This window comes from Gopherus flavomarginatus, chromosome 3 (assembly GCF_025201925.1).
Source record: "Gopherus flavomarginatus isolate rGopFla2 chromosome 3, rGopFla2.mat.asm, whole genome shotgun sequence".
Classification (NCBI taxonomy): domain Eukaryota; kingdom Metazoa; phylum Chordata; order Testudines; family Testudinidae; genus Gopherus; species Gopherus flavomarginatus.
This window is the reverse complement of record NC_066619.1, coordinates 128,936,435-128,952,128: the sequence shown is the minus strand read 5'-3', so window position 1 is coordinate 128,952,128 and position 15,694 is coordinate 128,936,435. Positions and strand designations below refer to the sequence as shown.

Below are 15,694 nucleotides of genomic sequence, written 5' to 3'. Positions count from 1 at the left end.
TGTGCGCGCGTGCGGGGTCGGGATTTGAATACCAGCTGCTTAGATCAGGAACTCAGCAAGACGGAAGAAATCAAAAGCACAAGAAGTCAAGCCAGCATTCTCCTAATTTATTAAATTCAAGTCTCCGATGCCAAGCAGTCTGGAGAAAGGGAAGTACAGTGGAAACCCCAATCACACCAGACTCTTGAAGGCTAATCGTTCATATTTGTAAATATAACTCTCCAATTAACTAACTATAAAATTGTCTGACTGGCTCTCTCAGTGCTCTCTCATAGCGTTGCCCCACTCTAGTGATCTTGCCAAGGCATAGAAAAACTGGCTGTTTAGAAACATGCTTGTTCTTATCTCAGTATGACACTTTTTATCGTGGGTTTAAAAAAAAATGAAATCTCCATTTCCCCTGATGATCTATCACTGAGAGATAGACTGTAGTCCCTGAAATTGCTTCCTTCAGATGTCATAGAATAGAATCATAGAAGATTAGGGTTGGAAGAGACCTCAGGAGGTCACCCAGTCCAACCCCCTGCTCAAAGGGGGACTAATCCTCAGACAGATTTTTATCCCAGTTTCATAAACAGCCCCCTCAAGGATGGAACTCACAACCCTGGGTTTAGCAGGCCAATGCTCAAACCACTGAGCTAGCCCTCCCCTGCATGTCAGTGATACTGGCTTCACGGAAGCCTATTCACTGTCAGTTCCTCAAGTAACACAAAAGTCCTTCTTTTCTGGGGGATTTGGTGTGGAAGAAAGGAGAAGACACCTATTAAATTGTCAGTCAAGGGAGCTAGTGGAAGCTCCATTCTAACTCAATGTACAATTTGACTAGACCCTGGGAACGGTCCATTGGCCTTTGCCATGTCTAGATTCCATAATTAAAGCATGGGCAGGGGAACCCCTGTGCTTCCCTCCACTTACTCACCAGTAACTGCTGCCTATGCTGGAGTTTTCAGGAATCAATCCAATGGCATATTCTCAGGGGTTCCAAGGAACCCTCCCTGTAGGGAGCCAAAGCATCCCAGTAGGGTGGAAAGACTATAGTGGGAGTCAAGCAAGGGGTAGGCTGCCCTGTCTTTAGGGCTTCTCTGATCTGTATGTCAGGGCATCCACCAGTCTAAAGGGAGTGGGCAGCACACTCTTTTTCTCCAGTCAGTGAACAACACTCCGTTAAATGTACGGAGTTTCTTATGTTTGTCCAATGTAAGGACAAAATCAGTCCCAACTCCCATAGGGGAACAGACAGCATGGTTTTCAGAGCTGAGTTGGATTGTCATGGTGTGACATTCCCCAGGTTACTAAGAAATAAAAGGTGAAACACAAACTAATACCGAACTTAACAGGCTAAGGGAATACAAAGCAAAGATTTCTCTCTAGCAGTCTGACTGGCTGGAAGCCCTTCACCCAGGACCTTTCCCTGAGTTCAGTGTTAATTTTCTTGTCCTTCAGGTGTGGTGATCATGTGAGCAGGGATGAAGGGAGAGGTATTTTGGGGCCTTTGTTCCCCTTTCTTATCACTCTCTTTTTCTTTGAAAATCATCTCCAGCTGAGGTTCAGGAGACACCCAGCCTGTGGAGACAGGAACCTCTAGCTGTTTGTTACCATAATGTAAATTTCTCAGTTACACCCTTTTTCCTGTAGAAGAACAGCTGCTTAACCAGGTGATGTTCCACAGGATTTCATTGCCACCTGGCTGAGGCATCCGTTTGTCTTTTGTCTCTGGGGAACTAGATTGTGGCTGTTTCCCTAGATTTAGAATATGTCTTAGTAACATTATAAAGTAGAATCTTAACTTTACATTATGTTATACACTGTTTTCAAACATTTTACCAGGACAATGATGATCAGCACATTATGAATTTTCAAATGATACCTCACAAGGCATCCTTTGTACAAAATCCATTATAGTTTTGTAAAAGGGGTGACATAGGGATACAGACTATCACACACAGACCTGATGTTTTTAGGATGATAATAATATGCTCTGACTATTGTTGCTACTCAGTCATCTGAAGTCAGTCCCAGAGCCAAGTTAAGAGCAAAACTGGCCGCTGAAGCAATTTTCCACCCCCGAGACTGGAATTTCTGGAGCATATCCTCCTCAAAAGGCATGATCCAACCCATCATCTTAAATCTAGTTTTGCTAGTTAATTGGCAGTCAGGAACTGTCTCAGTATGTTTCTAGAGCAAACCCAGCTCAGCAGCATGGTTGACCCCTTGCAGCCAAAACAGCAAGCACAACCATTTACACTACAAAAAGGTCAATTGTAAGGTGACCAGACAGTAAGTGTGAAAAATCAGGAGAGGGGGTGGGGGGTAATAGGAGCCCATATTAAAAAAAAGCCCCAAATATCAGGACTGTCCCTATAAAATCGGGACATCTGATCACCCTAGTCAATTTGGTGCATAGCACTGCCTCTTACTGGCCAGGGTGCACAGCGAGAAGGACTTCAATAGCTTTCCTTCTTGTTATGCTGTTATTTCCTGTTACCTGCAAGTGTCCCTGACCTACTGGCAACTCAAACATTGGCAGGGAGAGATGAGCAAGCAGTGTACCCTGCTCAGTGGGCGGGACCTCTGAATGATCTGAGTTTCCATCAGGAGGTTGTGGCTTCACACTGACCCCAGTGCAGGATTGTATCTATAATAAGGTCTGTCTGGTCCAAAGACAGCCACCTTAAGCTCTGTGATCAGGTCATCGTTCAAGACTAACAGTATGCATCTGGCTGCACTTGTTTCACCTGTACCGGTACCTGTTAGAGAATTTCCTTGCATTTCTTCCTGCAGCTTTACAGCTGCCTGTCTTCTTAGTGGCTTGGTCACAGTGGGCAAGTTCGAGATCATTTAGGCTTTGGCTCAAATTAAGAGTGAGAGGGACTCTTTGGGGGAAGAAGAGGCTTACATGCCATTATTTTAAAGCTAATAATGATATGCCCCTCTTGTCAAGGAAAGTTTCCCTTTATTAAAGAAGATAAGCATAGTTACCCACTCCTACTCTGTTCTAGAATACTTCTTGGGTATGAATCCAACCTGCAGATGCAAACCTGATCAGCTCTCAATTTGAAACCGGTGCGAGATCCTTCTAGCTTACTATCCAATGTGTGGCACTGACAGCTGGTAATAGTCCTTTAATGGAGATTTTCTGAAAGGTCTTAGATTTTGCCCTTGAAATACAGATGAAATTAAATCACACTTCAACTGTTGCCGTTTCTGGTAGTTGCTGCCAGCGATGACTGACTATCCTGCAGAAGGTCACTAGAAAATTGCACAAGGAAACTGCCACCCTGTTGGGTTAAGTTGGTTTCCCAGAGATAAGAGGAGAAATGTTTGGGATTCTGGAGGAGCTCTACAATCAAAACAAATATATACAGCACCTGTGTCTGAACGGCTTATACATCCATGTGGAACATCAGACTTGAAAAACTAAGGGAACTCTGTGCTTACCCTGCATTGATGTATAATGAAGGTTTAATTAAAATAAACTTGACAAACATACAGACTTAGAGAAGAGAATGTATTTGTAGCTTTCTTCCCCCCTGTTATTAAGTGAGGCAAGGCCATCTCTTGATGACTCTGTAAAACAGTAGGGTGTGATCTCCTTTTGAATGCATGGAAGAGTTTTTCAAAGTGGCATCATTACAGAAACTAAGTTCCCCCTATTGTTACTCACACCTTCTTGACAACTATTTGAAATGGGCCACCCTCATTACATTGCCCTGATTACCACTACAAAAGCGATTTTTCCTCCAATGTGATATATGCCATCATGTGCCAGCAATGCCCCTCTGCCATGTACATTGGCCAACCAGACAGTCTCTATGCAAAAGAATAAACGGACACAAATCAGACGTCAAGAATCATAACATTCAAAAACCAGTCGGAGAACACTTCAACCTTCCTGGTCACTCGATTACAGACTTAAAAGTTGTAATTCTTCAACAAAAAAACTTCAAAAACAGACTCCAACGAAAAGCTGCAGAACTGGAATTAATTTGCAGACTAGACACCATTAATTTAGACTTGAATAAAGACTGGGAGTGGATGGGTCATTACGCAAATTAAAAATTATTTCCCTATGCTAATTCCCACCCTGTTACTCACACCTTCTTGTCATCTGTTTGAAATGGGCCATCCTGATTATCACTACAAAAATTTTTTTTTGTCTGCTGATAATAGTCCACCTTAATCGGATTTGTTTCATTAGAGTTGGTATGGCATCCCCCATCTTTTCATGTTCTCTGTATATATATATATCTATATATATATATCTTCCTATTGTATATTCCACTCCATGCATCTGATGAAGTGGGTTTTTGCCCACGAAAGCTTATGCCCAAATAAATTTGTTAGTCTCTAAGGTGCCACGTGGACTCCTCGTTGTTTCCACAGCAGTTTCTGTCTCATGGGGTAAGTGTGGCTTAACAGGAGAATGGAGGTTTTGTAAGGTTCCATGCAGCTGGACAGATGCTGGGAGGGAAGGGCAGGGGAAAGGTTCTTGCATCACAGTCATGAGGGACAGCTGAGGCAGAAAACTATAAATCTTGCAATTCTTCTGACTTTATCAAAGTCTTAATGCCACAGTTTCACCACTAGGTGGCTTTTTAACGAGCCAGGTACTGGCAGTTACTTTTCTTTCCTTGGTGCATCATGTATTTCGTAGTGGATGGGATCTGTATTTGCTTAGCTCTGTGATTATTACATCTTCAGCCTGCTCCAAAAGGATTTTGGGTTGAAGAACCTCCTAAACTCTATGAAAGGTAACAGAAATTGAATAAGCAAAGAGCTGGTATAGCAGAGAATTTCCTCTGTGCCCCCAGCCAACGTAGGATTCTTATTCCGTTTCCAGTACATTGTCCATTTTATTTGTAGACTGCCCAGGTGTTGGGCTTTCCACCATTTTCTCATGGGAAATGATTCCTTAACATAATTGATCTCACCATCAGACAGTTTATTTTCCTGATACTAATTTTAAATTTGCTCTTTATTTAGGTAGTTTAAACCTGACAAGAATCTCTCCACAAGGAAATAGGCGATCTCTTTAGCAACCTCTGAAAATGTGTCTTGCCAAGAACTACAATGCAGAAGGCTTAATATTTATTTCATATATCAAGACTCAAAGTAAGCTAACCCTGACGTCTTTTAAACCAGCATAACCAGTTTGCAGGATGCTACTTATCTCCTTTTTTTCGTAGGAAGAGGGGAAAGAAATTAATGGCGCCAATGATGAAATCAAAAGGGTGGTTGGTTATCAAGCTAGTGCAGGAATCCCTGAGGGGAGGGTGGTTGCCAGTAGCTGTTTCATGCAGTGTTGTAGCTGTGTCTGTCCAGGATAGAGAGACAGGGAATATCTTTTATTGGACGTACTTCTGTTGGAGATAGAGATGAGCCTTCGGGCCACACAGAGCTCTTCTTCCTAAAGCTGAAGTAAGCCCAAAAACTTGTCTCTCTCACCAAGGGAAGTTGGCCAAGGCACATTACCTCCCTCACTGTGTCTCTCTAGACCTGTTCCAGACGTGGTGAGATTGCTCAGTAAGGAAGGTCTGGCCTTTCTAAGCTCCTTGAAATCACATCAGCATCTTTTTCCAGTCTGGTGATCTGAGCTGCTCTAGCAGTTAGAACCACTCTTATGGTAACACTGTTGGTCTTTTCTCAGCCATCCTCTCCGGAGAGGAAAGACTCTCTAAGCCATGGCCTGCACATACCTGTGCCCTTTGCATCCCCACTTGACCCATGCCCCCCAGACAGCTTTGCCTGTGGCGACACCTGGCACATGCTCCTCCTTCCAGCCAAAGACAAAAGCTGAAGGGCAAAGGAACAACACCCTCCACGTCTCACTTTCTGACTGCAGCACCCAGCAGATCCCCTTTGGTTTCCTCCAGCTGCCTGGGTGTTGGGGTTGGTTTAATGCAAGGCTCTGGTATTCCTACAGCCTGTGTGCTGGGGCAGGCCTGGCCTGCATCCCTGCTTCTCCTGGGGGAAGGGGGGGGGGGAGATGATTATGAGAAAAAAATCCCAGGAGCAGGGGCTTGGGGTGCAGGGGGATAAGAGCTCTAACTGGGGGTGCAGACTCTGGGGTGGGGTCAGAAATGAGGGGTTCAGGGTGTGGGGGAGGGCTCCAGGCCAGGACAGTGGGTTGCGATGCAGGCTCTGGGGTGCGATCAGAAATGAGGGGGTCAGGGTGTGGGAGAAGGCTCCAGGCTGGGACATGGGGTTGGGTGCAAGGGGGATGCAGGCTCCTGGGGGGGGGGCCAGAAATGAGAGGTTCGGGGTGTGGGAGAGGGCTCCAGGCTGGGACACGGGGTTGGGGTGCAGGCTCCTGGGGGGCAGAAATGAGGGGTTTGGGGTGTGGGAGAGGGCTCCAGGCTGGGACAGGGGGTTGGGTGCAAGGGGGATGCAGGCTCCTGGGGGGGCAGAAATGAGGGGTTCGGGGTGTGGGAGAGGGCTCCAGGCTAGGACAGGGGGTTGGGTGCAAGGGGGATGCAGGCTCCTAGGGGGGGCAGAAATGAGGGGTTCGGGGTGTGGGAGAGGGTGTTGGGGTGCAAGGGGGATGCAGGCTCCTGGGTGGGGTCAGAAATGAGGGGTTCGGGGTGTGGGAGAGGGGGTTGGGTGCAAGGGGGATGCAGGCTCCTGGGGGGGCAGAAATGAGGGGTTCGGGGTGTGGGAGAGGGTGTTGGGGTGCAAGGGGGATGCAGGCTCCTGGGGGGGCCAGAAATGAGGGGTTCGGGGTGTGGGAGAGGGCTCCAGGCTGGGACAGGGGGTTGGGTGCAAGGGGGATGCAGGCTCCTGGTGGGGTCAGAAATGAGGGGTTCAGGGTGTGGGAGAGGGCTCCAGGCTAGGACAGGGGGTTGGGTGCAAGGGGGATGCAGGCTCCTGGGGGGGCAGAAATGAGGGGTTCGGGGTGTGGGAGAGGGCTCCAGGCTGGGACAGGGGGTTGGGTGCAGGGGGGATTAGGGCTGGGGGTTTAGGAGAAAACATCCTGGGTGCGGGGGGCTGAGAGCCTCTGATCCGAACTGAGCCCCGGCTACGAGGGGAAACACTTCGAGAGCTCCGCCCTGCGCACCCCGCTGCCCGCATGGCCCGAGCCGGGCTGGGGGCGGAGGCAGGCGGGCCTGTCCCGTTCCGGCTCCGGGGAGGAGGCGGCTCTGAGGCGGGGCCGCTGCCAGCGAAGCGCCGCCCCTCCCTCGCTCCCGGGCCGCGGGCGGGCGGAAGCAGCCTCGGGGCCGGGGCCCGGCGGCGCAGGGAGGAGGGAGCGGACCCGGCCGGCCCGGGCTGCGGGGCCATGGCGGACGGAGCCCGCGCCCTGCTCGGCAGCCGCGGGGGCAGCCCGGCCTCGAGCCCGCAGCTGGGCGGCAGGAGCCGCTCGCAGCCGCCGCCGCCGCCGGCTCCGCTCAGCGCGCCCGGGCACGGCTTCCGCAGGGTGACCCTGACCAAGCCCAGCTTCTGCCACTGCTGCACCGACTTCATCTGGGGGCTGGCGGGCTACCAGTGCGAGGGTAAGAGACCCCCTGCGCCTCCCCCGGGGACACCCCCTGGGAGCACCCCCCTGCACCTCCCCCCGGGGACCCCCTGTGCCCTACCTCTGGGTATCCTCCCCAGGAACACCCCCCTGCGCCTTCCCCGGGGCACCCCCCTGGGAGCACCCCTCTGCTCCTTCCCCGGGGCACCCCCCTGCACCTTCCCCCAGGCACCCCCCTCGGGAGCACCCCCCTGCACCTTCCCCCGGGCACCCCCCTCGGGAACAGCCCCCTGCACCTTCCTCCGGGCACCCCCTGCCCAGGCACCCCCTGCTTCTTCCCCCGGGGCACCCCCCTGCACCTTCCCCCGGGCACCCCCCTCGGGAACAGCCCCCTGCACCTTCCTCCGGGCACCCCCTGCCCAGGCACCCCCTGCTTCTTCCCCCGGGGCACCCCCCTGCACCTTCCCCTGGGCACCCCCCTGCCCAGCTTCTGCCACTGCTGCACCGACTTCATCTGGGGGCTGGCGGGCTACCAGTGCGAGGGTAAGAGACCACTGGGCACCCCCCAGGGAAACCACCCTGCCCCGGGGCACTCCCTGCCCCCTTCCCCCGGGGTACCTCCCCTGGGGACAGCCCCCCACGCCCTGCCTCGGGCACCCCCCTGGGAATCCCCCTGTGTCTTCTCCCAGGGCACCCTCCTGTGCCCTTCCCCTGGGCAGCCCCCTGCCCGGGCTACCTCCCTGCCTGGGCTACCCCCCTGTGCTTTCCCCCGAGGCATCCTCCTGCCCACCTTCTGCCACTTTTGCATTGACTTCATCTGGGGGCTGGTGGACTACCAGTGCGAGGGTAAGAGACCGCCCGGGGGCACGCCCCCAGGAACACCCCCCCCGCACCCTGCCTCGGGCACCCCCCAGGGCTACCCTTACTGCACGCTACTCCAGGACACCCCTTACCTGCAAATTCTCCTATCCACCTTCCCTGGGACACCCCCTGCCTGGGCAACCCCTACCCACCTTCCCCTGGGGCTACCCCCTCCCCCCCCCCGTGCCTTCCCCAGGACACCAGCTGCTGGGGCTACCCTGTGTGCGCCCTTTCCATAGGCACCTCTACCAATGGGTTCCCCTATCCACCTTCCTTGGGACACCCCTTGCCCGGGCTACCTCTGGCCACCTTCCCCTGGGGCTACCCCCCATGCGCCTTCCCTGGGACACCCCCTGCCGGGGCTACTCCTACACACCCTGCCCAGGGCTGGCAGGCTACCAGAATGAGGGTAAAGGACTGTGCCTGGGGCTACCCCCATGCACCTTCTCCTGGGCTCCACTGGTGGCAGGTACCTCTATTCACCTTTCCCTGGGGCTGTCCCCTGTGTGCTTTCCTGGGGCACCCCTTGCTGATGGGTACTCCTATCCACTTTCCCTGGGGCTACGCCTGGGACACGCTGGAGGCAGGTACCTCTATCCACCTTCCCCCGGGGCTATCCATGTGCACCCTACCTGGGAAGCCCCCACTCCCCTTCCCCTGGGCTCCCTCTGCTGGCAGGTTCCCAGGGACGGCTCACAACATTTGGCACCTGAGGCCAAAACTTCGAAACCCCCACCCACCTTCCCCTGGGGCTGCACCCCCTTGCGCTTTCCCTGGGACAACCCCTGCTGGGGCTACCCCATGTGCGCCCTTCCTCTAGGCAACCCTGCTGGCAGATTCCCCTATCCACCTTCCCTGGGACACCCCCTGCCGGGGCTACCCCCTGTGCGCCGTTTCTCTAGGCACCCCCGCCGGTGAGTTCTCCTATCCGTCTTCCTTGGGACACCTCCTGCCGGGACTACCCCCCAAGCACCCTGACCCGGGACACCCCCTGCCGGGGCTACCCCATGTGCGCCGTTCCCCTAGGCACCCTCACCAGTGAGTGCTCCTATCCACCTTCCTTGGGACACCTCCTGCCGGGGCTACCCCCCCTTGCACTCTGCCCCGGGACACCCCGTGCCGGGACTACCCCATGTGCGCTGTTCCCCTAGGTACCCCTGCTGTTGGGTTCTCCTATCCACCTTCCCTGGGACACCCCTTGTCGGGGCTACCCCTGCACAGTATGCCCAGGGCTGGCGGGCTACCAGTGTGAGGGTAAGAGACCAGTGCCTGGGACATCCCTGTGCACACTGCCCTGGGGCCACCTCCTGCCCGGGAAGCTACCAGTGTGAGGGTAAGAGACCCTTCCCCAGGCCACCTCCTGCCCAGATCTACCTCTACACACCTTCCTTGGGACATCCCCTGTGTGCCCTGCCCTGGGGCTACCCCCTGCCAGGGTACCCCCACACAGCCTGTGCCCAGAGCACCACCTATACAACTTCCCTGCCTGGGGTTACCCCTGCATACTCTACCTAGGCCTGGTGAGCTGCCAGTGCCAGAGTATGAGACCCCTCCCCAGAGCACCACGTGCCCTTGCCTGAGGTGACCGACCTTTCCCAGGGCTGGAGGGCTACCAGTACCAGGGTAAGAGTTTTCCTCAGCCTGGTTGTGTGTGCGTGTCTCGCATTGTTGGTGGAGCCCGGCTCTTCGCCCGCTTGCCCAGAGTCCTCATCTGTGAGTGTTTCGTGAGGGCAGAGGGCTGCTCCCTCACACCCTTCCCAGGGCTTCAGCCTGTCTGTTTCAAACTGGGGTCTGCTCCGTTTCTCACACTCTTTCTCTGTGATGTGTTCACGTCTTGGAGCATCTCTTCCAAGAGGGTGCCTCTTTATGCACCTCATTTGGGGCTGAGTGTCTCTACAAGTTATTTGAAAGCCTTGCTTTTTTGGTGACTTCTTGTGTCAGTTATAACTTGGTAAGATTCAGGTGTCTAGCCTTCAAAATGTGTGAGCGCCCCAACTGGATTGATTTCCTCACAGTTCCTGCTCTGTATATGCTCAGGCTCAGCCAGAAGTTACAAGCTTGATGGGTGGGGGTGGGAAGGAAAGATCACTCTGAAATTCTCTGGCCTGTGCCCTGCAGGTGGGCAGATGACATGATCGTCCTGACCTTAAAAATTGTGAGTTCTACCCTGTTAAATGCTATAGCAACATTGTCATGATTCAGCCTTGCTCATATCCATGTTCAGTAACAATGGGTGTGTCAGCTGCTAAGGGACAAGGGTCACTTTCTGTCTGTGATGAATGATGTGCTCTGAAATCGGATATAGTTGAGCAATCTTGTAATTTTGGGGGTGGTGGTCAGCATTTGCCTTTTGCTAAGCATGGATGTATGGCTCTCCAGAAAAGGTTCCCAAATGCTGTGGCACTGTGTGGGCAACTTTCTAGGAACCTTACAGGGGCACTTAATGTGCAGATAAATGTATAAAGAACTTGTGTGGCTTGAAAAAAATAAAAAAGAAAGTCCTAAAGCTAGAGAGGAACAGCTAGTTGGGTTCCTTGGGAAGCTGTCCATGACCAGGGTCAATAAGAGAGTCCTTCAGAGATGGAAGCAGAAAAGGACATAAAACCCAGCTTGTTTTAATGCAATATACTACAAAGACTTGCATCATTTAAAAAAAAATTATAGGATGCTCTTCCCCGTTCCATCCTCTTACAAAAAATATCTTCTGTTAGTGGCAGCCTTGCAGTTTTATCTTCTATCATTTTCTCCTCTCATTCCCCAAAGCTAGTAGCTATTGTAATACTGATCTGTAAAATCAGCTAAGAGGGCTTCTAGGACCCGACACCCTCCCCTCCCATCCCCGCATTAACATAAAGAGAACTTAGAACTGTAGCTTTGGGTGGTTATATTGTGTTTCTGTGGGAGAAGTAATTGACAGGTAGTCTCATAGGGTATGTCCAGACTACCCGCCGTATCGGCGGGTAGCGATCTATTTAGTGGGGATCAATTTATCGCGTATCATCTAGATGCGACATATCGATCCCCGAACGTGCTCTCCATTGACTCCCGAACTCCACCAGAGTGAGCAGTGGTAGCGGAGTCGATGGGGGAGCCACGGACGTCGATCCCACGCAGTGAGGGTGGGAGGTACGTTGGAATAAGATACTTTGACTTCAGCTACGGTATTCCCGTAGCTGAAGTTGCGTTTCTTACATCGACACCCCCCTCTAGTGTAGACCAGGCCATAGACTTGTGAACTGAATCTCTCTGCATTTGAGAGATGGCAAATCAGGGGACTCTGGGCTTCGTTTTTGAGATATCGAGGGGCTGCACTTTGAGTGTCTTTCTTTTAACTTGTGAAACTATAAACAAAAATGTAGTTTCTCACAAAATAAAGCAGGCCTTGTATAACAATTGTGTAACCTGAGTATTTATGACAGCTAGCATGGTTTACTGGGTGCTGTAGGCTGAAAGAAGGAGCAAACTGAATTCAGTGGAAGCCTCTGTGTTCTTTTACCTGGTGAGGGACAGTCTTGTGAGAATGGAAATTGTCTTAAAATTGTGCATTTCCATATGATGAAAAATTTTCTATAAAAATCTTTGAGTTAGAAATAACACTGCAGTCCAGAAAAGGTTGTATTTTGTCAGGAAAATAGATTTGTAAGATACCAAGTTTATTACTTAATTTTTACAACCAAGGAGAAGACTTTAACTTTCTAGAACTTGATTTATTTATATTGTCTTGTACTGGAAGGTTTTGCTCAATAGCTTAAAAAAAAGGAAGATAATCATCTTAAATCAGTCTTTCTCTTGGAATTATGAAAATGTTCAGCTGCCTGTTTTGCACTTCTGAGTTTCAAAAAGCTTTGATGTGTCAATGTGTGAGAAGAACAGGAAGACTTCAGTCCATATTATTGATTTCGTTCTGCACTGAAAAAAATAGGAAAAAAAAAAAAAAAAGAGAGAGAACCTGTTGTAGATGCTTGAAAGTGAACTACTGCTCAAAGGTTTGATACACACGTGCGGCAGTATACTTAATGTACTATGCTTTAATTTGAAAACTGCACTAATAATCTGGTATTCTGGTCATCTGTATAGTCTGTCAGGTTAGAAATCCTGAATAATATTTATCAATACTATTGTGTAATTGACCTATGGCATATAGGAGTGCCCTACGTTGTGCCCTTAAGAGGTGTGTATTATTTAATCTTTTGCTTAAAAAAAAAAAAGTCCAACAGGATTTGAAAGTTGCACTTGACACACATCAGTCTGAAGACCTTGTCTCTGCTAGTCAAGGAGAAAAAAAAGTGTGCTGTCATATCCCGCATGCCTTCACTTTAAAAGAATAAACTAGTAGTTTGTTGTTCATATGCACTGTATTTAACAATAACTTTATCTATTTTCTATTAGATTTTTTCCAAATACTTTATTACTGAGCAAATAATATAAATAATTATCAGATATATTATTAGATGTGTTTTACTGGTATTTGACGAATATACTTACAGCTCTCTAGCTAGTCACATAACACAAAAAATTGTGAAATTGTTCAATGATTACTGGTGAAATTTCTTGAATGTTCTTAGGTGACTAGTGCTCAGTAATCCTCTACTTCATACCTTAGCAAAAGCAAAAAAAAAAAAAAAAAAAAAAAAAAAAAAATTGTTGAGAAGGAACTTGATCAACTTAACCCAAACAAACCCAGTGAGGATAAAATTGCAAACTTCAGGACAATCCGCCTGATAGTGAGTGAGGTTGTGTATAAAAAATCATCATTGGATGAATTTGTGGTTTAAGTGAATTCAATGTATTCCTAGTCAAATGAAAGATTGGGTAGATGCAGTTACCTTCTTTTCTCTGAGGCGATAAAGTGGGTGTAGAGACAGGGTACAATCCAGCTGATCCTTTCTGTTATTTAGACACTTTTAATAAATATGTATAAGCATAAAAATCAGAACCTGTTTCCTAACTTTAATGAGTTTACAGTGCATAAGGTTGTGTATTGGTTTCTTTTCTAACTCTCCATTTTCAGCTGCTCACAGCTTTCTGAAACTTTCACCCTCTGTAATGAAGTTCTGTATACTTGGTTTCTGTTCAAAAATAATTTTTTTTTCAAGTTTGAGCAAAATTAGTGGTGGTGTGTTTGAGTATTTAAAAAGAATACACTTTTCCCTTTATAAATCCAAACACAGTTCTTCAACCTTTTATGTTTGGAGCATCTTTATAGTCTGAAGGGCTAAGGGTTGAAATTTAATTATGTGACACAAGTATAACTCTTTGAAAATCACATGCTCCACATACATTGTCCACTGGAGTTCTCACTGAATTTGTAACTTTTGCAGCTAAGGGAAGGTTGTCTCCGTGCTTGTTTTTACCTCAGCCAAGCAGACAAATAATATTCAGACCCTTACATACAGGACTTCTTGGCCCACACTCTCCAAAGCTTGGACAGTCGTTGGTTTTTATGACAAACTCCTTTGTTGATTGTATTGAATGAGAGTTATACCTTACCAGAGGTGGGGAGGGAGAGGTAGTTTGTCATGTCTACTATTTTTTCATGTTGTCCCTTTAAAAAAAAAAGTCAAGAATCTTTCTTAATATGTAAAGTCTTCCATATGTAATGAACAGGGTCAGAATTGCAGTATATGCTTGTCTCATCAACAATGCAAAGTACAACCAATTCAATATTTACTCATTATTGTTTATATTTTACAGTTAGGAGTTTTTGAAGATTTCTTCCTACCCCAAATATTTTCCTCTGCAGTGCTTCTCTTCATAATAGCATTAAAGCCTCTTTTATTGGCTTGAAAATAATCAACATTTGGAGGTAGAGGAGCTATAGGTTTGTGTGGATCTCAGATACTTCCATTGCTGCAAACCTCTGTAATACAAACTTTAGTTCAATTAGTTTTATTTTAACCAAATTTGAAAATATATATATATATTTTAGGTTAAGAAATATGATAAATGAGCTTTAGAGGGAGGGAAGACATTAGCTTAAAATTAAATGTAATTTCATGGTTGTATTTTTGGGTGCATAAGTGTTTCACTAAACTTTTTAGTGATAGCTTACAGTATATGAATGTAGGTGTCGGTTAAAATTGGTGTGCTTTTTTGGACAAATACTGCATTCATTTTATTTGGACAGCAGCTACTGCAAGTGAAATGATACTTTAGAACCAGGGTAGGCAACATATGGCACGGGTGCTGAAGGCGGCACGCGAGCTGATTTTCAGTGGCACTCACACTGCCCGGGTCCTGGCCACCAGTCCGGGGGGGCTCTGCATTTTAATTTAATTTTAAATGAAGCTTCTTAAACATTTAAAAAACATTATTTATTTACATACAACAATAGTTTAGTTATATACTACAGACTTGTAGAAAGAGACCTTCTAAAAACATTAAAATGTGTTACTGGCACGCGAAACCTTAAATGAGAGTGAATAAATGAAGATTCGGCACACCACTTCTGAAAGATTGCCGACCCCTGCTGTAGAAATTAGTCCAGCTTTCGTGTGTTCAGGCTTTGTATTCTGAGTAGATCACACAAAATGACTCTAAGAAAACTTCATAGAAGCACAACTCCTGTAGTGCTTGTTTGTCTTTTGATCTGCCTTTACATTGTCTGAAAACATGAGATTCTTGCAAAATAAGATGTAAACTTTGGATTGAAAGTGGAAATGTATAACATAAACAAAGCTAAGTAACACAGCTGTAAAAAGGCTTTTCCTTGAGAATCTTTTGTGGTTCTGATCTGATCATATGTCTATCTGTCGTGTGTGTTCTATTACTACACTTGAATTTGGAGATGTCTACACAGCATCTCTATAGCAACCCAGAGATGCACATTCCATGCATCTTTTGGTTGGGGTCTGACTACTTTCCAACTTCTGTGTGTAACTGGAACCCACACAGGAAGGGTATGTGGTTGCTCTGAGTCTTGGGTTTGGTTTAGAGCCGGGAGCTAGACGAACAGGGTCTTTGTTTCCTCAGACATGCAGAGGTGGTGCTAGGAGAAAGGAAAAAAGTGAAGATGTCATGAACAGCCTAATCAGACTTCAGATCCCTAGCTAATTTCCTCCAGGGGACAAGCACTTGAAATTCCCCAAGTGGGGGCATAGCTTAGTTGTGAGAAAAGCAAATGTGCTGAGAGAGATCCAGAAAGGAAGGTTTAACATTCACAATTACAGAGCACTAGACATTTTCTCTGTGGCTGGCAAGCTTTGGCACATTTCTGGTCCATGTTTAAACTAAAAATAAAAGCTACAAATGGGCAAAACCAAAGTAAAATCTGGGAGATTACTTTTTTGAAGCCACCTGCTTCCGTCCTGCAGGCAGCTTGAATTTTCTAGACCCATTTGAGCAGCTAAAACCCTACACAGGGAATGCTTCCATCTTAGAGGC

The 15,694-nt window shown here is 48.2% G+C and overlaps 1 protein-coding gene across 3 annotated transcripts in view; it reads left to right on the top strand.

Moving 5' to 3' along the window:
• Positions 1 to 7,198: 7,198 nt before the first annotated feature.
• Positions 7,199 to 15,694, top strand: part of DGKQ (diacylglycerol kinase theta) — a 146,347-nt gene continuing 137,851 nt past the window's right edge. For all 3 annotated transcript variants that reach the window (XM_050943063.1, XM_050943064.1, XM_050943065.1), the window contains exon 1: positions 7,199 to 7,487. In XM_050943063.1, the coding sequence (XP_050799020.1) occupies positions 7,274 to 7,487 (214 nt within the window). In that variant the 5' untranslated portion in view covers positions 7,199 to 7,273. The remainder of the gene's footprint in view (positions 7,488 to 15,694) is intronic.